The sequence below is a fragment of the Oncorhynchus clarkii genome, chromosome 18 (assembly GCF_045791955.1).
Source record: "Oncorhynchus clarkii lewisi isolate Uvic-CL-2024 chromosome 18, UVic_Ocla_1.0, whole genome shotgun sequence".
Lineage (NCBI taxonomy): Eukaryota > Metazoa > Chordata > Actinopteri > Salmoniformes > Salmonidae > Oncorhynchus > Oncorhynchus clarkii.
Window position 1 is genome coordinate 59,530,887 of NC_092164.1, and position 20,928 is coordinate 59,551,814.

The 20,928-nt window shown below is 43.8% G+C and overlaps 1 protein-coding gene across 1 annotated transcript in view; it reads left to right on the forward strand.

Moving 5' to 3' along the window:
- LOC139372747 (gamma-aminobutyric acid type B receptor subunit 2-like) overlaps positions 1-20,928 on the forward strand; it is a 460,183-nt gene that overhangs the window by 130,502 nt on the left and 308,753 nt on the right. Inside the window, exon 2 of the mRNA XM_071112543.1 lies at positions 4,017-4,154. Within this exon, the coding sequence (XP_070968644.1) occupies positions 4,017-4,154 (138 nt within the window). The remainder of the gene's footprint in view (positions 1-4,016; positions 4,155-20,928) is intronic.

Genomic DNA, 20,928 nt, shown 5'->3' on the forward strand with positions numbered 1-20,928 from the left:
TTGTTGGCTGATTGTTAGCACTTGGTTGTCTATAGCTACTTCCTATAAGAATGGGCAGATGAATCTGTAGTTATATTACTTAAACTGTATTTGACATTAGATCCTCTCTAAGCTTTACTGGAATGTAGCTCTGAATATAGACTGCAACACCACCCCCTTTGGTATTTCTGCCTTTTCTGTAGATATTATAACCATGTATTGCTTGTATAACCATGTATAGCCAGTATATCATCAAAGGTATTATCTAAGTGGTTTTCAGAGATAGTCAGTATATGAATGTCCTCTGTTACTAGCAAGTTATCAATTTCATTAACCTTGTTTCTTATGCTACATATGTTAATCTTACGGATCATTGGGACACTACCGTCCCACCTGGCCAACATCCGTTGAAAATGTAGAGCGCCTAATTCAAATTACAGAAATCGTAATATTAAACATTCATGAAAATACAAGTGTCATACATCATTTAAAAGCTTAACATCTTGTTAATCCAGCCGCGTTGTCAGATTTCAAAAAGGCTTTACGGTGATAGCACACTATATGATTATCTGAGGACAGCGCCCCGCAACACAAAAGCATTACATACATTTTGCAACCAAGCAGATGCGTCACTAAAGTCAGAAATAGCGATAAAATAAATCACTTACCTTTGAAGATCTTCCTATGGTTGCAATCACAAGGGTCCCAGTTACACAACAAATGGTCCTTTTAGTTCGATAAAGTCCTTCTTTATATCCCAGAAAAGTTTCATTGGCGCGCTAGACTCAGTAATCCACCGATTTCCCTCGTTCAAAATGCATACAAATGAATCCCGTACGTTACCAATAAACGTCTTCCAAACATATCAAACAACATTACTAATCAATCCTCAGGCACCCTATTATGTAATTAAATGATCAAATTTAAGACAGAGAATACTTGAGACCATTACCGGAGATAAATAACAAAGTACTCACCGGACCGCGCTACAAACACCACAGCCAAAATGGGAGCCACTTAGAAAAACTATCTGGGAGGACTTCCTTTTATATTCCCAATCCCAGCCATTGTAATCAGAGGTGAGCTGAAAAAAAAAAATCTGGGCGGATTGTCCTCGGGTTTTCACCTGCCATATCAGTTCTGTTATACTCACAGACATTAACAGGCAGTTTACTTTGGGCACCTCATTCATCCAAACTTCCAAATACTGCCCCCTAGCCCGAAGAAGATAATGTGGGCTATTTTTAGCACTTTTCTGGGATTCTTGATTGTTTTGCTGATTGTTTTACTGAGCGGCTTAGCAGAAGTAGACATGACAGTAATATTTATGTTTGAGCTGATAGTGGAGGGTGAGCTGCACACAGCAAAAGTCCTACTAGGGCACACCACCTTGGTGCTAACAGTCTGATTAATTAAATGCCAAGAGTGCGCAAAGCTGTCATCAAGGCAAAGGCTGGCTACTTTGAAGAATCTCAAATATATAATATGTTTACATTTATTTAACACTTTTTTGGTTACTACATGATTCCATGTGTTATTTCATAGTTTTGATGTCTTCACTATTATTCTACAATGTAGAAAATAGTACAAAAAAAGAGAAAAAGAAAGATGCTTTAATGAGTAGATGTGTCCAAACTTTTGACTGGCACTGTATGTGAATGAGATATTTCTGTATTTGATTTTCAATACATTTGCAAAAATTTCAAAAAACATGTTTTCACTCTTCCATTATTGAGTATTGTGTGTAGATGGGTGAGATAAAAAAAATAAAAAAAAAGATTCATTTTTTTAATTCAGGCTGTAACACAAGAGCATATAGAATAAGTCCAGGGGTATGAATGCATTCTGAAGGCTCTGTACGATGTACCAGTGTATGCACACGTGTGCCTTGTGGAGCACTGGTTATGGGATTATTATGTTTCATTTATACAGGAGGCGGAGGAAGATACATCAGGTTTTTTGGAAATTTAAACTGTACACATTTTTTTACCCAAAAATTAATCAATCGATATTGTTGTCATTTAACAACAGTCAATATACTGTACAAAAATTAGGAAGTCGACACTCCAAGCTATTTGAAAATTAAATCAGTAACTGGAGCTGTGTTGCAAGAGAGAACCTATACCCATAATGCTGCCAGAAACATAATTACAAAAATTATCGAGAATGAAAACAAAATAAAGGCCGAAGGCTTATTTCCATTGAGGTCCTCTGTTCGATTTCTCGTCCCTGCCACTGAGTCACACAACGGCGTCTTGGAAGAACATCTCATTCAGACCTACATGATCTTAACAAGGTGAAACCACCTCAAAAGTGTAGCTTCACTGCATCAAGGTGGACATTGCCTCCGACTCTATATACACACAGGAGAACATCCTGAATTGACTGGTAATAGGGGCAAGAAGTGATAGGAATATCATTACAAACTCAGAAAATCACAGCAAAACTAGTTAGGGAGCTCACATAGCAATCAATAGAGCTATTCCATTTGTTTCCCTCGCTCTCTCTCTCCCTGTTCTCTCTCTCTCTCTCTCTCTCTCTCTCTCTCTCTCTCTCTCTTTCTTTCTACCCTTGTTCTCATCTCCCTCCCGCAGTTCTACAGAGCCAAGACCGTTGCCATGGTGATGGCTGCATTCTGCAGTAGCAGCAGTGGGATCGTCTCTCTCCCTCTCATCTCTCTCTCTCTCTCATCTCTCTCTCCCTCTCCCCCCTCTCTCTCTCTTCCCCCCTCTCTCTCCCTCTCCCACCTCTCTCTCCCTCTCATATCTCTCTCAGTCTCATCTCTCTCTCCCTCTCCCCCTCTCTCTCTCTCCCTCTCATCTCTCTCTCCCTCTACCCCCTCTCTCTCCCTCTCATCTCTCTCTTCCTCTCATCTCTCTCTCCCTCTCCCCCTCTCTCTCCCTCTCCCCCATCTCTCTCTCATCTCTCTCTCCTTCTCCCCCCTCTCTCTCTCTCATCTCTCTCTCCCTCTCCCCCCTCTCTCCCTCTCATCTCTCTCTCCCTCTCATCTCTCTCTCCCTCTCATCTCTCTCTCCCTCTCCCCCCTCTCTCTCCCTCTAATCTCTCTCTCCCTCTCCCTCCTCTCCCTCTCATCTCTCTCTCCCTCTCATCTCTCTCTCCCTCTCATCTCTCTCTCCCTCTCCCCCCTCTCTCTCCCTCTAATCTCTCTCTCCCTCTCCCTCCTCTCTCTCTCATCTCTCTCTCCCTCCCTCTCCCCCCTCTCTCTTCCCCCCTCTCCCTCTCATCTCATCTCTCTCTCCCTCTCATCTCTCTCTCCCTCTCCCCCCTCTCTCTCCCTCTCATCTCTCTCTCCCTCCCCCCTCTCTCTCTCATCTCTCTCTCCCTCTCTCTCCCTCTCATCTCTATCTCCCTCTCCCCCCTCTCTCTTCCCCCCTCTCCCTCTCATATCTCTCTCCCTCTCCCCCCTCTCTCTTCCCCCCTCTCTCTCTCTGCTCTCGCTGGCTCTCTCTCACACATCATTTCGAGATATCACATCACGCCATGTTTTGTTCATTACTATTGTATTTCAGATTTGTACTCACATATTGCATAACAATGTATTTAAGTGCTACACTTGGACTTACATGTATGCATTGCATATCTATAGGAGGCACATGTATTTGTAGTGTATGTTTAGGCTTCTGTATATAGCTAACATAGTCTGTCTGTGTGTGCCTCACATAATTCTGTCCTTTCCAAATGAAAACTTTCCCCACAAACTCCAAAGGTGAGGTCCAGGTGACACCCTAGTCCCTATGTAAGGCACTTCATTAGATCAGAGCCCCTTTGAGCCCTATAGGGAATAGGCCCATACTACCGTGCTACAGTAAGAGGTGTGCAGTACAGAGCACAATTAAATATGTGCTTTCAACGTTGCATGCCAGCCACTTCCCAGCCCAAAATAGTCTAGAAAAATGTAATGCAGCTTTTAATCTCTCTCGCTCTCTCTCTCTCTCTCTCTCTCTCTCTCTCTCTCTCTCTCTCTCTCTCTCTCTCTCTCTCTCTCTCTGCCAAACCTCCTATCTGTCCCTATGCAGTGTGACAACGCCAAGGGATTGAGGGCCTTCTTCGACGCCATATGCTACGGACCCAAACACCTGATGATCTTCGGAGGGGTGTGTCCTTCTGTCACATCCATCATCGCTGAGTCACTGGAGGGGTGGAACCTGGTGCAGGTAGGACCAAGTCTGGTTGTTATGAGGAGGATAGGTTGGTCTGTTCCAGCTGGATTTGACCTCTTTTTGGGAGTTGTCTTTCTATTTAGCTTTGGTGGGGTTCCCTCTTGATATGAGATGGGACAAATGCGAGTTTTGAGTTGTTAGGATAAGTGTGCGTGTGTGTGTGTCCGTGCGTACCCGTGCATGTGCAAAGTGTACAGTATGTATGTGTGGGCTTGAGGTTGGAACCACAGTGACAGGACATGCAAGTTTGCTAATTGATTAATTTGTACGTTTGTTATTGGCTGAGCCCATAGTCTTATGGTTCTGTAGATGGGGTCTGGGCTGGGGTCTCTGAGAGGTCCTAACTCATGGCTTAATCCTTCATTAACCTCACCAGGGGAAATGTCTAATTGGTAAGTCTTTAATCCGGGACGATCCTTATCCATTTCATAAACCCAGAGACGGAAGAAAACAGGAAATATCAAGGCTGTGCCGCAAATGGCACCCTTACCCTGAATAGCCCTATGGGCCCTGGTCAAACTAGTGCAGTACATAGGGAGGAATGCACTAGTTTGTTTCTCGTGTTATCATGTTTTTTCTCTCTCTGCACTGTTGGGAAGGGCTTTTCATTTACCTGTCTTATATCAGCTTGCTTGCGCTCAGATGGGAAGGGCTGAAACATTTGAGGTGTGTCCTTAAAAACATGATTCAAAGTGCTAATTTCAGGCAACACTGGTGGGGATATTTAAGATCAACAAAAAGCTGGTTTTAGCAGTAACACGGTTGGTTATGGAATTAATTTTGACAGCGGAAACTCAGCATATCCAGCCGTGATGCACACTGTCCATATGAGCATGGGACTAGAGTAATACGCTTCTGGTGCCTGTATACTTCGTATTAAGAAACATAAAAACGAATGCCTTTTCGTTTTATTTGATAAAAACCAAGCATGGTCTCCCCTCCTCTCAATGAAGGCTGTTTTTTCCTGCCCAATGCAATCAAGTAGGCTAGTCAAGACCGTCGATAAAGGGTTTGGCTCTTGACACGGCTTGGAAATAAATCTTAATCACGGTAGCAAAACAGTGAGCTGACATTCCCTTTTTATCTGTGTATTGTAGGCAGTGTGATCTGTAAGATGGTTGAAATATGTTCATAAAACATTATATTTGGGAGCAGTATAACGGTGAGTGGACATTCTCCCTTTCTCTTTATATTGGACCTTTGTCCAGCCACTGTGAAACGTCTGGATGTGTGTAAAACCCTCCATTGTCGGGGGATGGTAGGGGACGCCATGTGCGACTGACGTGTTTTCCGTTTGCTCCCGTGGTATTCTTAAAGTTTATGTGAATTCTGCAGCAGAACCGTATTTATTTTCAAATATTAATTTGGTGATCCCTTTCCGTAAAAACCAAGACTACTTTGCTTCCGAATGCCAGCATGTCGACCAAGCATAAGGCCAAGAGCATGACTTTGAGAAAACCCGGCCTACAAGACCCGCTCTCATCACCGCCCTCTCCTGAGTCTGAGGGCCCGGGGACGCACACTTTACCCGGGGGCGCGGCTTGGCCTGGCGGCGCTGAAATGAACATTCTCGAGGCCATCAAACTACTACGCTCTGAGATAGTTGGAATGAAAACACAGGTGGTTGCTACGATTGAGGCCAGAATACAGGAGGTTTCTGATACTTTAAAAGCAGATTTAACCATCCTGCGGAACAAGACTGTGCCAGCAATCACATTACTCAAAACAACAACTGCGTTACACACTACAACGATTGCAGCACTTGAGACCTCCGCTACTAATGTCTCCGATTTAACTACATCCCTGGAGGCTGAAGTTAAACGCCTAGCTGCGGATTTGAAAAAGGTGAGGGAGAGCTGTGTGAGTTTAGAGGGATTCTCTCGCCGCAATAATCTGAGACTTGTATCAGTCCCAGAGTCTGCGGAAATGCATCGCGCCACAGATTTTGTTTCAGGGCTGCTGAAGTATGTTCTTGCCTTAGATGAAAAGCCCCTGATTGATTGAGCCCACCGGTCGCTGCGCCCAAAGCCCCGGGATGGGGAGAGGCCCCGTGACTTAATTCTTTGAGTGCACTTTTTTCATGAGAAGATGGAGATCCTCCGTTTATGGATATCTCACGAGGGTAAAGACTACACATTTGAATCTCCGGATGAGGCTATGGCTCACATTCAACGTCACATCAAGAAGTCTTGAATATGCTCACAGTTCAGCAACTGTTGCTTGCGAACTGTGGATAGTAAGTACCCCACTTGCGGTACAATTATGTTTAGATATAACAGGCTAGTCTTGTATAGTTGGTGAAACTATTCAGGCTTATTTGATGTGATCTAATGTTTTGATCATCTAGTGTGCGTGCCTTATCTCGCTCACCTATTTAGTTTGTTTACACATTGTCTCAGTGACTCAAAATATTTTTGGTTCTTTGTTTACTGCATCCGTTTGCATTGACCCAGTAAACAGTAAATGTCTCCCGAGGCTACACGGTTTCTGGGGCCTCACTTTAATTTTAAAAGTTTTGAGCGTCATTTATGCCCAGCAAACGTTCAACGTTGCGCACACATAGTTTTTTGGTATTGGTTGTAAGCTGTCTCAGCTTCAACTAGACTACTATTATAATTACTTTTATATACATCTACAAGTGGTGCTTTTGTCATTCCGTTTGCACAAGGGATTCGCCTTTTTTTTATTTGAAAAAATACATACAAATCTTTCTTTTTGCTGCTTGATCCACTAACAAAAAGCGACTTTAAAGAGCGGGACTGTGGGTTTAGGTTTAAGACCGCACTCTCACAGACATACTGTGCGAAGAGAACATGTTCTATTTAGGCTTGTACCTCGTTTGGGGAGGTATTGTCTGGGATGGGGGGAGGGGGTGGGGGGAGGTTGAATTGTTCAGTTCTAATGTTGTCATTCTGTCTTTTTAGTTTTTTTTCTGTACTTTTTCCAAGCATTTACCACCGTACATTATTACTCTGAAACAAGTTATTCTGGGGGTTTTGGGCGCTCATCGCTTTTCCATTCTATGCTCTAATGACAGGGTTGAATAACGGGAATGCCCAGGGGGGCCGAAATAATACGATCAAGTACATTTCTTGGAATACCAAAGGGGTTTTAACAACCCGGTGAAGCGTAAGAGGGTGTTGACACACTTAAAGGGTTTGAATGCAAATATTGCATTTCTACAAGAGACTCACTTGAGGACTGGTGAGCATTTTAGGATGCGTAAGGACTGGGTTGGTCAAGTGTTCCACTCAAACTTTCATAGTAAATCAAGAGGTGCTGCTATTCTGGTTGATAAAGCTACTCCCTTTGTAGCTTCTGGTTAATGCTGATCCTAAGGGACGATACGTCATAGTAACCGGTGAACTGTTTTCTACCCCTCTTGTTTTGGCTAGTGTTTATGCTCCCAATTGGGATGACACAAGTTTCATTTCTTCCTTTCTGTCTGCTATTCCCAATTTAGATTCTCATTTGTTGATTTTAGGGGGGGATTTCAACTGTAAAATGTCCCCAGTTCTTGACAAGTCCTCACAAACAAATACAGGCCCATCTAAATGTGCCCTACTTATTCAATCCTTTCTTCAGAAATATGCTATGTTTGAGGCCTGGCGTTTCCTACATCCTACAGATAGACAGTATTCCTTTTATTCTCATGTTCATCAAACATACTCCCGGATTGATTACTTCTTTTTGGACAAAAAACTTCTGCCTAACCTTCGGCAGTGTACTTACGAGAGTATTGTTATCTCTGACCATTCACCATTAGTGCTTGAACTAGAGTTTCCCCAGCGACCTCCTAGGTGTTATCAATGGCGTCTCAACCCCATTTTACTCTCAGATAAGGAGTTTGTCAATTTCATTTCTTCTGAAATTACCTTATTCCTAGAAACTAATTCAACACCAGGTATGTCCTGCTCAACCATATGGGAGTCTCTCAAAGCATACCTACGTGGCCAAATTATTTCTTATACAGCCAACCAAAACAGAGTTCGCTCCCAGCGACTTCGGGACCTGAGCGAGTCCATAGCCACATTGGATGAGAAGTATGCTACGGATCCTTCCTCTGATCTGCATAAAGAGCGCCAACTACTCCAATCTGAATTTGATGAGCTTTCTACCAGGCAAGCTGAACAGTTACCCTTGCGAGCTCGATACAAAGTCTATGAACAAGGCGACAAGGCCAGTAAACTCCTTGCGCATCAGATCCGTAAATCTGAGGCCTCACGCTTAATCCCACAAATAAGGACCCCGTCTGGTGCCACCACAGTTATACATAAAGAGATCAATGATCAATTTAAACAATTTTACTCTGTGCTATACACCTCTGAATCCCCTCAAGACCCCTTGTTGATTGACTCCTTCTTTAATGGCTTGAATATGCCTTCAATTGATACAGACTCCCATGACTGTCTAGAAGAAGAATTTGCGCTTGAGGAGATTGCAACAGCAGTGTCCGCAATGAAAAGTGGTAAATCACCGGGTCCGGACGGTTTTCCAACCAAATTTTACAGGACGTTTTCTGGTCTGCTTTGCCCATTCTTATCTCGACTATTTGCAGAGTGCCTGAATACTTCAAAGCTGCCGCCTAGTCTTTATCAGGCTTCAATTTCATTACTACTAAAGAAAAACAAAGACCCCCTGGAATGTGGATCCTATCGCCCAATCTCGCTTTTAAACTGTGATTACAAAATCCTAGCTAAGCTTTTAGCCATCCGTATGGAAGGCTTGCTGCACCAAGTAATACACTCTGACCAGACTGGCTTTGTGAGAAATAGGCATTTATTTTTCAATATTAGGCGCCTTATGAATATACTGTACTCCCCAGCGTCGGAGGACCCGGAGGTGGTGGTCTCACTTGATGCCGAAAAAGCGTTTGACCGCGTTGAGTGGGATTACCTAACAGCTGCCCTTTATAGATTTGGCTTTGGCCCCAAATTCATTGCGTGGATAAAGATTCTTTATTTTTCCCCCATGGCTTCGGTACGGACGAATAACTTGTCCTCTGACTATTTTCCCTTGCACCGCGGATCCCGACAGGGTTGCCCACTCTCCCCCTTGTTGTTTGCTTTGGCAATCAAGCCTCTCGCCATTGCACTACGCTCTAATGATGCCATTCAAGGCATAATCAGGGCGGGCTGGGAGCAGAAAGTCTTCGCTATATGCTGACGACCTCCTTTTGTTTATCTCCAACTCCGATACCTCATTACCACGTGCCCTATCTGTTCTTAAAAAGTTTGGATCAATCTCAGGTTACAAGCTGAATCTGGGCAAGAGTGAGCTTTTTCCGGTAAACAAAGCTGCTTTAAAGTGCTCTTTTACAAGTTCTCATTTCAGCATTGTCCGGGATCAATTCACTTACTTGGGAGTAAAAGTGACAAGGAAATATTCAAATTTGTTTCAGGAAAACTTTGTTGCTCTAGCAGACAGATTGAAACAATCTTTTACTTTTTGGAATTCGCTACCCCTTTCTCTTATCGGAAGGATTAATGTCATTAAAATGAATGTGTTGCCCAAATGTTTATATTTATTTCAATGTTTACCCATTTTTATTCCAAAATCTTTTTTTATTTCACTGGATCAAACATTCATGCATTTTATTTGGGATGGCAAGGTACCACGGATTGGTAGAAAACATTTACAGAAGCCTAGGTCATTGGGGGGTTTAGCTCTACCAAATTTTCAGACATACTACTGGGCTGCAAATTTCAGAGCCGTTCTGTACTGGCTGCAGACTGATCCTACTGGCCCTAGACCACTCTGGGTCCAGATGGAGTCTGAATCGTGTAAACCTGCAGCACTTTCCTCTGTGCTGTGCTCGTCTCTCCCAGTGTCCCTAGGCAAAAGGTGTGCCAACCCAATTGTAAAGCAGTCTCTTAAAATTTGGAATCAGTTCCGTTTAGCCTTTAGCCTCCGAGGCTTTTCTCTATCAGGCCCAATCAATCAGAACATTTCATTTCCTCCATCTTTGAATGATGGGGCTTTTGGCATTTGGCACTCACTAGGCCTTTCCTCGCTAGCCCAATTATTATTTGACGATACATTTGCCTCTTTTTCTCAGCTGCAGGAAAAGTTCAATCTCCCCCAATCCCACTTTTTCCGCTATCTCCAGACTAGAAACTTTGTCAGGGCTAACACACCTGGATTTCCCAATAGGCCTGCGAATACAGCTATAGAGAGCATCTTGGAGCTGAAAAAGCTTCCTAGGTGCGCAATTTCAGATGTATATGCAATCATTCATGACTTACAGAACCCTTCTTTGGTGCCTTTAAAGACTTGATGGGAAAAGGATTTGGGGGAGGAACTTGGGGAAGACGCCTGGGAATCTGTGCTGCACAGGGTGCACTCGTCCTCTTTTAGCACTAGACACAGCCTCATTCAATTCAAGGTGGTTCACCGTATCCACTGGTCGGGGGCCAAACTTGGAAGAATATTCTCTGATTTTGATCCTACCTGTGTCAGATGTAAGGTGGAACCAGCCACACTGTTGCATATGTTTTGGGGCTGTCATAAACTGTCAGGTTTCTGGGAATTAATATTTAAATGTTTCTCTGATATATATGACACTGTTATAGATCCGTCTCCCCTTACAGCCCTTTTTGGAGTACTGCCCATGGGTACCCCCCTGTCAAGAATCCAGTCGGACACTGTTGCTTATACAACTCTTTTAGCTAGACGGCTAATACTACAGAACTGGAAGATGGCAGCTCCCCCATCTTATAAATATTGGGTGAGGGATGTGTTGTGCTCTCTGAAACTAGAAAAAATTCAATTCAATTCACGTGGGAACCCCAAACTGTTTGATGAGGCTTGGGCTCCATTCCGGTCTTACTTTAAACAGTCCATCCTCTGATGGCATTCCAATTAATACTAAAATAAGTCTGTGACTTAAGGGTTGGAGGAGCTTCTCTCTGTGTTTTTGCTGGGGGGGGCATTAAGGTCCATGTGCTTATTGATTGTGGTCCGCAGATGCCTTGTTCATCTTGCCCAGGCAGAGACTGAAGTGTGAGCTTGTTTTTCCCAATTATTTTTACATTTTGTTCACGCCTAAATGAATAATCATTTAATTTTTTTATTTTAAAGCATTGTAAACTTTATTTTTTGTCCAGTGGATGGTTGGTCTGTGGCCATGACTCTCTGTGAGTGGTTGCATTTCTCCACCCTTATCCCTTGACTGCTTACAGGAACAATGGTGAGGTGTTTGCTCTGTCCCTGTACTATAGATTGCCCTTTAACCTCTGTAGCCTTCTGCCTGGTGTGTTTAACTTGTCTAAAGTATGGTATCTTTAAAGCTATTTTTTATTTGTATTTTTATTTGTATTTTTTTTCTAGTTGAGTATATTATTTATATTGCTTTGTCTTGTCTGTGTGTGTGTATGTTCAAAACTTAATAAACAGAGTTAAAAAAAATATATAAAAAAATCCATAGTCTGCATCAATGTTTTAAAATTATATGCCTACAGGGAGCAATTATGGTGCCTGTAAGTGTATTTAGACTATTTAAAACTAGTTGTTGTTTCATTTTGTTTAGAATTTGACTAGAATTATTCACTCTCTTTTTAGGCCATATCAATAATTAATTGTATCTTGCCTATTGACAATATTTGGCATGTCCATGCTCAGCCATGTTGTAATTTACAGTAGACCTAGCCTCTATATCAGTGTGCATGCTATGTAGGCCTATATATTTCCACATTGAAGCCATGCAATTACTTAGAACAATGTGGACTGCAAACAGGTTCAAGGAAACATATTTAGCAAAGATGGGCTAGGTCTACATTTTATTAATTAGTTTCTGTAAGCTATTTAACAAACTATAACGGACTAACATTTGGAATTGGAGTTGATTCCAAGCAATACATAAAAGACCGTAAATAGAGAGCAACTACATATTTAGCCATGGCGCACCTTCTGATTGGCCAGTGAGAGGCCAAGCCTCTCTATTCATCAAAACCCAGCCCCTTTGTGTCACTGACAGCACTGCGTCGATCATTTTTTGTAAATAGCAAAAAGGATTTCTGACACACCCCTGAACCTATAGCGCTACTGCCAGCTCTTTGATTTACCTTTGAGTTATGCTTGTTAAAATTGAGCCCTGAAAAGTCAGTTACTTTTTTCCAAGCCTTGAAGAACTGTCATTATGGTGAGATATTGTCAATTAATGGTGAGGAAGTGTAGTGGTGGTTGAGTACAGTCATCTCTGTGGAAGAGGGCCTTAGTGAACATACACCCCTTGGCAAGGTGTGCTCTAAGGCCATTCTTCAAGGTCTGATTGAAGCATTTCACTCCTCCTCCATTGGCCTGGGGGTGGTAGTATGCTGTGCGGACGTGTTATTTTCTAACATCAGAAAGATGACAAAGTCCTCTTGGACCTGACTAGTGTCCCCTTCAATTAGTCATTAGAGGCTGACTCTTGTCTTTAAAGTTCACTGATTCAAAACCTTTGTGTTTGAGAATGTAATTGCAGTCGGATTGGCAAAGACTCCAAATGAACCGCTAAATTAAATGTACCCCAAAACCATACTATTCAAGGACTTCCATTTTCAATTCCAAATCCCTGGACCTTCATAGGAGGTGCAGTTAATCGGCTTGACTCACTGATGAAACTCAAACTGCTTTTGGATAATTTACACTACCACTATGTTCTACTCTGGTTTCTTTGCAGTTCCAGATTGCACTAGGCTAGCTAGATGCCTCTCTCTCCATCTCCCTCTCTGGGCCCATTGACTTTCATCTGTCTCCCAGTGGATGGAAGCAGACCCTGTGCCAGGAACAGGGCAGGGCTGCAGGAGGCTGCCTGGCTCCAAGCTGCAGACGTAGGCCAGTGCATTGGGCCCTGACGTCAGCAGCCAGTGGGAGGTGCATTACTTTCCATGTCTGATCTATATGTATCAGCCTCATAAGAATTCTGTGAGGAGAGAGGAAGCGAGGAATAATATGTGTGGGAAGTTTTCTGGGAAACTATATAGGCATGGAAACATATTGATTGTTGCTGTTATCATGGATAAAGGGAATTCGAGACATTTGAGGGGAAATGCATGATTGAGTGAATAGGTGTAACCCGGCTTTTGAATTGAGGCATTTTATTGGAAAATATGCATATTTTCCATGGCTTCTAATGTGCTGCCCTAAATGAATAAAAAAAAGGTCATTCCATATAAAAGCAGAGGCAGCTAGACAGTATTTACACAGTGTCTATTAGCAACTTCACTGGACAACCATTCCTGAGAAATGTTTAATTATACAGTATATTCATTTACATATTTGTAAAAATATATTTTTAATCAAGGAAGTGCCCCCACCACACACACACACTTGCAATGTTGCAGAACCATGATCAGTTTGCAGGCCCCATCTGCCATTGAATTTATAAAACTACTGATCCTCAAGCAGCTATCTCACTCACATCCTGATTGTGGCTCACGTCTCATGGTATTGTTGAAGATACAGGCTCATCCTCTCTGCTAAGCACCAATTACTCTTTATAGCAGTGCTGTGTAGAGTACAGTAAGCTATGTGGTGATGAAAATGACTGCAAAAGCAAATTAAATGGAAGATAAGAATGCTACGAGGGCAAATAGACAGATGGTAAACGAGGGATGGAGAGATAGATGGAGGACAGCAAGCTTTGAGCATTGGCTGAGAGAGAGAGAGAGAGAGAGAGAGGGAAAAGAGGGAGAGGGAGATAAAGAGAGAGGGAACAGAGGGAAAGGATGGAGAGGGAGAGAAAGAGAGAGAGAAAGAGAGGGAGAGGGATATAAAGAGAGAGGAAGCGATAGAGAGAGAGGGGGAGGAAGAGAGAGAGAGAGAGAGAGAGAGAGAGAGAGAGAGAGAGGGGGGGGGGAGGAGGAAGAGAGAGAGAGAGAGGGAGAAAGAGAGAGAGAGAGAGAGAGACAAAAACAATACGTTTGCGCTTCAAATAAACACACACTTTTCTTTCCTCAGGGCTGTAGGGTGAGACCGGGATGCACCAGAACAGGCTGCAGCATCCTGCCTCACCCTACTAGAATCTGAAGTCAAATGTCTACATTTTGCTGATGATCTGGTGCTTCTGTCCCACACCAAGGAGGGCCTACAGCAGCACGTATATATTCTGCACAGATTCTGCCAGACCTGGGCCCTGATAGTAAATGTCCAGTTGCCAGGATCACAAATACAAATTTAATCTAGATACCGTTGCCCTAGAGCACACAAAAAACTATACATACCTCGGCCTAAACATCAGCGCCACAGGCAAGAAGGGCCTTCTACGCCATCAAAAAGAACATACAATTCGACATATCAATTAGAATCTGGCTACAAATACTTGAATCAGTTATAGAACCCCTTTCCCTTTATGGATGTGAGGTTTGGGATCCACTCACCAACCAAGAATTCACAAAATGGGACAAACACCAAATTGAAACTCTGCATGCAGATTCTGCAAAACTATCCTCTGTGTAGAATGTAAAACACTAAATAATGCATGCAGAGCAAAATTAGGCCGATACCCGCTAATTATCCAAATCCAGAAAAGAGACGTTAAATTCTACAACCACCTAAAAGGAAGTGATTCCCAAACCTTCCATAACAAAGCCATCACCTACAGAGAGATGAACCTGGAGAAGAGTTCACTAAGCAAGCTGGTCCTGATACTCTGTTCACAAACAGATCCCACAGAGCCCCAAGACAGCAACACAATATGACCCAACCATCACAAAAAAACAAAAAGATAATTACTTGAAACATTGGAAAGAATTAACAAAAAAACAGAACTAACTACAATGCTATTTGGCCCTAAATAGAGAGTGGCAGAATACCTGACCACTGTGACTGACCCAAAATTAAGGATAGCTTTGACTATGTACAGACTCAGTGAGCAAAGCCTTGCTATTGAGAGAGGTTGCTGTAGGCAGACCTGGCTCTCAAGAGAAGACAGGCTATGTGCACACTGCCCACAAAATGAGGTGGAAACCGAGCTGCACTTCCTAACCTCCTGCCAAATGTATGACCATATTAGAGACACATATTTCCCTCAGATTAAAGAGACCCACAAATAATTTGACAGCAAATCCAATTTTGATCAACTCCCATATCTACTTGGTGAAATACCAGTGTGCAATCACAGCAGCACAATTTGTGTCCTGTGTTGCCACAAGAAAAGGGCAACCAGTGAAGAACAAACACCATTGGAAATACAACCCATATTTATGTATATATTTTTTTGCCTTTTGTACATTGTTTCAACACTATATATAGCCATAATATTACATTTGAAACGTTTGTGAGTGTAATATTTACTGTTCATTTTTTATTGTTTATTTCACTTGCTTTGGTAATGTAAAAATGTTTCCCATGCCAGTAAAGCCCTTTTGATTGTATTGAGAGAGAGAGAGATAGAGAGAGAGAGATAGAGAGAGAGAGGGGGAAGAGAAAGAGAAGGAGAGAGAGAGAGGGGGAAGAGAAAGAGAAGGAGAGAGAGGGAGGGGGGAGAGAGAAAGACAGAAAGGGTGGGGGGGGGCAGAGAAAGAGAAGGAGAAGGAGAAAGAGGGAGGGGGAGAGAGAAAGACAGAGAGGGTGGGGGGGAAGAGAAAGAGAAAGCGAGAGAGGGAGGGGGGAGAGAGAAAGACAGAAAGGGTGGGGGGGCAGAGAAAGAGAAGGAGAGAGAGGGAGGGGGGAGAGAGAAAGACAGAAAGGGTGGGGGGGCAGAGAAAGAGAAAGAGAGAGAGGGAGGGGGGAGAGAGAAAGACAGAGAGGGTGGGGGGGAAGAGAAAGAGAAGGAGAGAGAGGGAGGGGGGAGAGAGAAAGACAGAAAGGGTGGGGGGGCAGAGAAAGAGAAGGAGAAGGAGAAAGAGGGAGGGGGAGAGAGAAAGACAGAGAGGGTGGGGGGGGAGAGAAAGAGAAGGAGAAGGAGAGAGAGGGAGGGGGGAGAGAGAAAGACAGAGAGGGTGGGAGCAGAGAAAGATAAGGAGAGAGAGGGAGGGGGAGAGAGAGAGACAGAGGGTGGGGGGGGGGGCAGAGAAAGAGAAGGAGAGAGAGGGAGGGGGAAGAGAGAAAGACAGAGAGGGTGGGGGGCAGAGAAAGAGAAGGCAAGAGAGGGAGGGGGGAGAGAGAGAGACAGAGAGGGTGGGGGGGCAGAGAAAGAGAAGGAGAGAGAGGGAGAGGGAGAGAGAAAGACAGAGAGGGTGGGGGCAGAGATAGAGAAGGAGAGAGAGGGAGGGGGGAGAGAGAGAGACAGAGAGGGTGGGGGGGCAGAGAAGGAGAGAGAGGGAGGGGGGAGAGAGAATGACAGAGAGGGTGGGGGCAGAGAAAGAGAAGGAGAGAGAGGGAGGGGGGAGAGAGAAAGACAGAGAGGGTGGGGGCAGAGAAAGAGAAGGAGAGAGAGGGAGGGGGAGAGAGAGAGACAGAGAGGGTGGGGGGGCAGAGAAAGAGAAGGAGAGAGAGGGAGGGGGGAGAGAGAGAGACAGAGAGGGTGGGGGCAGAGAAAGAGAAGGAGAGAGAGGGAGGGGGAGAGCGAGAGACAGAGAGGGTGGGGGCAGAGAAAGAGAAGGAGAGCGAGGGAGGGGGGAGAGAGAGAGAGACAGAGAGGGTGGGGGGGCAGAGAAAGAGAAAGAGAGAGAGGGAGGGGGGAGAGACAGAGACAGAGAGGGTGGGGGCAGAGAAAGAGAAGGAGAAGGAGAAAGAGTGAGAGACGGGGCAGAGAAAGAGAGAAAGGGATTTGACAATGTAAACATGTTTCCCATGCCAATAAAGCCCTTTGAATTGAATTGAGAGAGAGAGAGAGAGAGAGGGAGAGAGGGAGAGAGGGAGATAAATAAAAGGAGAAAGAGGGCGAGAGAGGGGGGCAGAGAAAGTGAGAGAGGGCTTTGACAATGTAAACCATATGTTTCCCATGCCAATAAAGTCATTTGAATTGAATTGAGAGAGATAGATGTGTGTTGTTCCCGCCGTTATCTTATAGCTTGATCGACATGTTTTTTCATCTTTTTCACTTTGCAAAACAATTCTTGGCGACCTTCTTTATAGGAGGATTAAACATGCTCCTCTCAACTCCTCATTATATTACAGAAAACGCTTGCCCAAAACACTTCTGGCACCAAGAATCTCGCTGGCGGGCATCCTGGGCCAAGACTCCAAATACGAGCCTTTCCTTTTGCCTGCTACAACAATTCATTGTTTCTGCTCCACATAATGGCAGAGAATGGTTCATTGACTCCAAGTATGGGTTTCTATTCTGTGGTAAATGGCTCATTGAGTGCCAGGAAATGCCCTCGTAGAATCTGTCGACCTCTCAGTCGCCAATTAGATGTCTCTGGAGGAGTCGCTGTTCATTTTCAGCTGCGTCTAGTGTGTAATGAAAAAGGATGTTCCCCAGTCATTTTCTCCTTGTAATTTGGAGGGGAAAGGGTAGATGGGGGGCACAGTTTAATGAGAGTATGTATATTCTTACATTAAGGTGTCATCTGTTATGTATGACTGGAACACTATACAGCAGGCCTATTATTTGTCACATTCCATGTTGTCTACATCCTGTCAATTCACTCAGCCCTCTGGGCTGTGCATCCCAAATCACAGCCTATTCCTTATGTAGTGCATTACTTTTGACCAGGGCCCATAGGGTAAATAGTGTACTACTTTTGACCAAGGCCCATAGGGTAAGTAGTGTACTACTTTTGACCAAGGCCCATAGGGTAAGTAGTGTACTACTTTTGACCAAGGCCCATAGGGTAAGTAGTGTACTACTTTTGACCAGGGCCCATAGGGTAAGTAGTGTACTACTTTTGACCAAGGCCCATAGGGTAAGTAGTGTACTACTTTTGACCAAGGCCCATAGGGTAAGTAGTGCACTACTTTTGACCAAGGCCCATGGGGTAAGTAGTGTACTACTTTTGACCAAGGCCCATAGGGTAAGTAGTGCACTACTTTTGACCAAGGCCCATAGGGTAAGTAGTGTACTACTTTTGACCAAGGCCCATATGATAAGTAGTGTACTACTTTTGACCAAAGCCCATAGGGTAAGTAGTGTACTACTTTTGACCAGGGCCCATAGGGTAAGTAGTGCACTACTTTTGACCAGGGCCCATAGGGTAAGTAGTGCACTACTTTTGATCAGGGCCCACAGGGTAAGTAGTGCACTAATTTTGACCAGGGCCCATAGGGTAAGTAGTGTACTACTTTTGACCAAGGCCCATAGGGTAAGTAGTGTACTACTTTTGACCAAGGCCCAAAGGGTAAGTAGTGCACTACTTTTGACCAAGGCCAAAAGGGTAAGTAGTGTACTACTTTTGACCAAGGCCCATAGGGTAAGTAGTGTACTACTTTTGACCAAGGCCCATAGGGTAAGTAGTGTACTACTTTTGACCAAGGCCCATAATGTAAGTAGTGTACTACTTTTGACCAAGGCCCATAGGGTAAGTAGTGCTCTACTTTTGACCAAGGCCCATAGGGGAAGTAGTGCACTACTTTTGACCAAGGCCCATAGGGTAAGTAGTGTACTACTTTTGACTAAGACCCATAGGGTAAGTAGTGTACTACTTTTGACCAGGGCCCATAATGTAAGTAGTGTACTACTTTTGACCAAGGCCCATAGGGTAAGTAGTGTACTACTTTTGACCAAGGCCCATAGGGTAAGTAGTGCGCTATGTAGAGAATAGGGTTCCATCTGTATTCGTAACCCATCCTTGATATAACAGAACTGAATTATGACAGCAGCAGATGATGAGAATGGAAAAACACACAACAGAATCGGTTACTATGCATTCTGGGTAAGTGGTGAGAGCATCAATGAAGCCATATGTATACATGAGAGGCATTTCTCTCCCAGTGCCAGTATTGATCGTAGCTGCTTCATTAGGCCAGCCAATTTAGAGACGAGAGACAAGCTGCATCTCTACTTCCAACCATCCATTCCTCCCTGCCTCTCTCCATTTTCTACATTATCCAAACCTCAGTGTTGCTGCTATTCTTCTCTTTTTGGAAGGCAACAGCACTGTGGATCACGTGTGTGTGCGTGTATGTGTGCGCACGTGCGTGTGTGCGAGCGTGCGTGTTTGCGAGCGTGCGTGTTTGCGTGCGCGCTGTTTGCGTGCGTGTGTGTGTGCATATGTGTGTGTGCGTGTGTGTGTGTGCGTGTGTGTGTGTGTGTGTGTGTGCTGTTTGCGTGCATGTGTGCGTGCATGTGTGTGTGTGTTTGCATGTTTGCGTGCGTGTGTGTGTGTGTTTGCGTGTTTGCGTGCGTGTGTGTGTGTGTGTGTGCGTGCGTGTGTGTTTGCGTGCGTGTGTGCGTGTGTGTGTGTGTGCGTGCGTGTGTGCGTGCGTGCGTGTGTGCGTGCGTGTGTGTTTGCGTGTGAGTGTGTGTGTGTGTGCGTGCGTGTGTGTTTGCGTGCGTGCGTGTGTGTGCGTGCGTGTGTGTGTGTGTGCAATCCCTCTGCTGTACTAAACTCTTCAATAAAACATGAACTGCTGTTGTATTCTAGTGCTGTAGTCTATGGTATTCTGGCTCAGTTTACGTCAAATCTTTTCTTGTTCCGTATCCATATTTCATGGTTCCAAAATTTAGATTGAAATCCCAGGTTGGTGCAGAGGGGAGAATGAGGCAAGAGGCAAAGAGACATGAGCCAAGTGGACAGCAGGCCTATGGTCAATTACATTCAGTCAATTCAGGACGTAACTAGAATGTCCGTTTACTTCTTGAATTGAATGAATTTAAATAGAATTGAGCCCAACAACGGTGGACAGGAATCTATGAACTGCTAGTTTGTTCTAGACTATCTATCTCCTGTCAGTTTGTTCTAGACTATCTATCTCTTGTCAGTTTGTTCTAGACTATATATCTCCTGTCAGTTTGTTCTAGACTATCTATCTCCTGTCAGTTTGTTCTAGAATATCTATCTCCTGTCAGTTTGTTCTAGACTATCTATCTCCTGTCAGTTTGTTCTAGACTATCTATCTCCTGTCAGTTTGTTCTAGACTATCTATCTCCTGTCAGTTTGTTCTAGAATATCTATCTCCTGTCAGTTTGTTCTAGACTATCTATCTCCTGTCAGTTTGTTGTAGACTATCTATCTCCTGTCAGTTTGTTGTAGACTATCTATCTCCTGTCAGTTTGTTCTAGACTATCTCCTGTCAGTTTGTTCTAGACTATCTCCTGTCAGTTTGTTCTAGACTATCTATCTCCTGTCAGTTTGTTGTAGACTATCTCCTGTCAGTTTGTTGTAGACTATCTATCTCCTGTCAGTTTGTTGTAGACTATCTATCTCCTGTCAGTTTATTGTAGACTATCTATCTCCTGTCAGTTTGTTGTAGACTATCTATTTACTGTCAGTTTGTTCTAGACTATCTATCTCCTGTCAGTTTGTTGTAGACTATCTATCTCCTGTCAGCTTATTGTAGACTATCTCCTGTCAGTTTATTGTAGACTATCTATCTCCTGTCAGTTTGTTGTAGACTATCTATTTACTGTCAGTTTATTCTAGACTATCTATCTCCTGTCAGTTTGTTGTAGACTATCTATCTCCTGTCAGTTTGTTCTAGATTATCTATCTCCTATCAGTTTGTTCTAGACTATCTATCTCCTGTCAGTTTGTTCTAGACTATCTATCTCCTGTCAGTTTGTTCTAGACTATCTATCTCCTGTCAGTTTGTTCTAGACTATCTATCTCTTGTCAGTTTGTTCTAGACTATCTATCTCCTGTCAGTTTGTTCTAGACTATCTATCTCCTGTCAGTTTGTTCTAGACTATCTATCTCCTGTCAGTTTGTTCTAGACTATCTATCTCTTGTCAGTTTGTTCT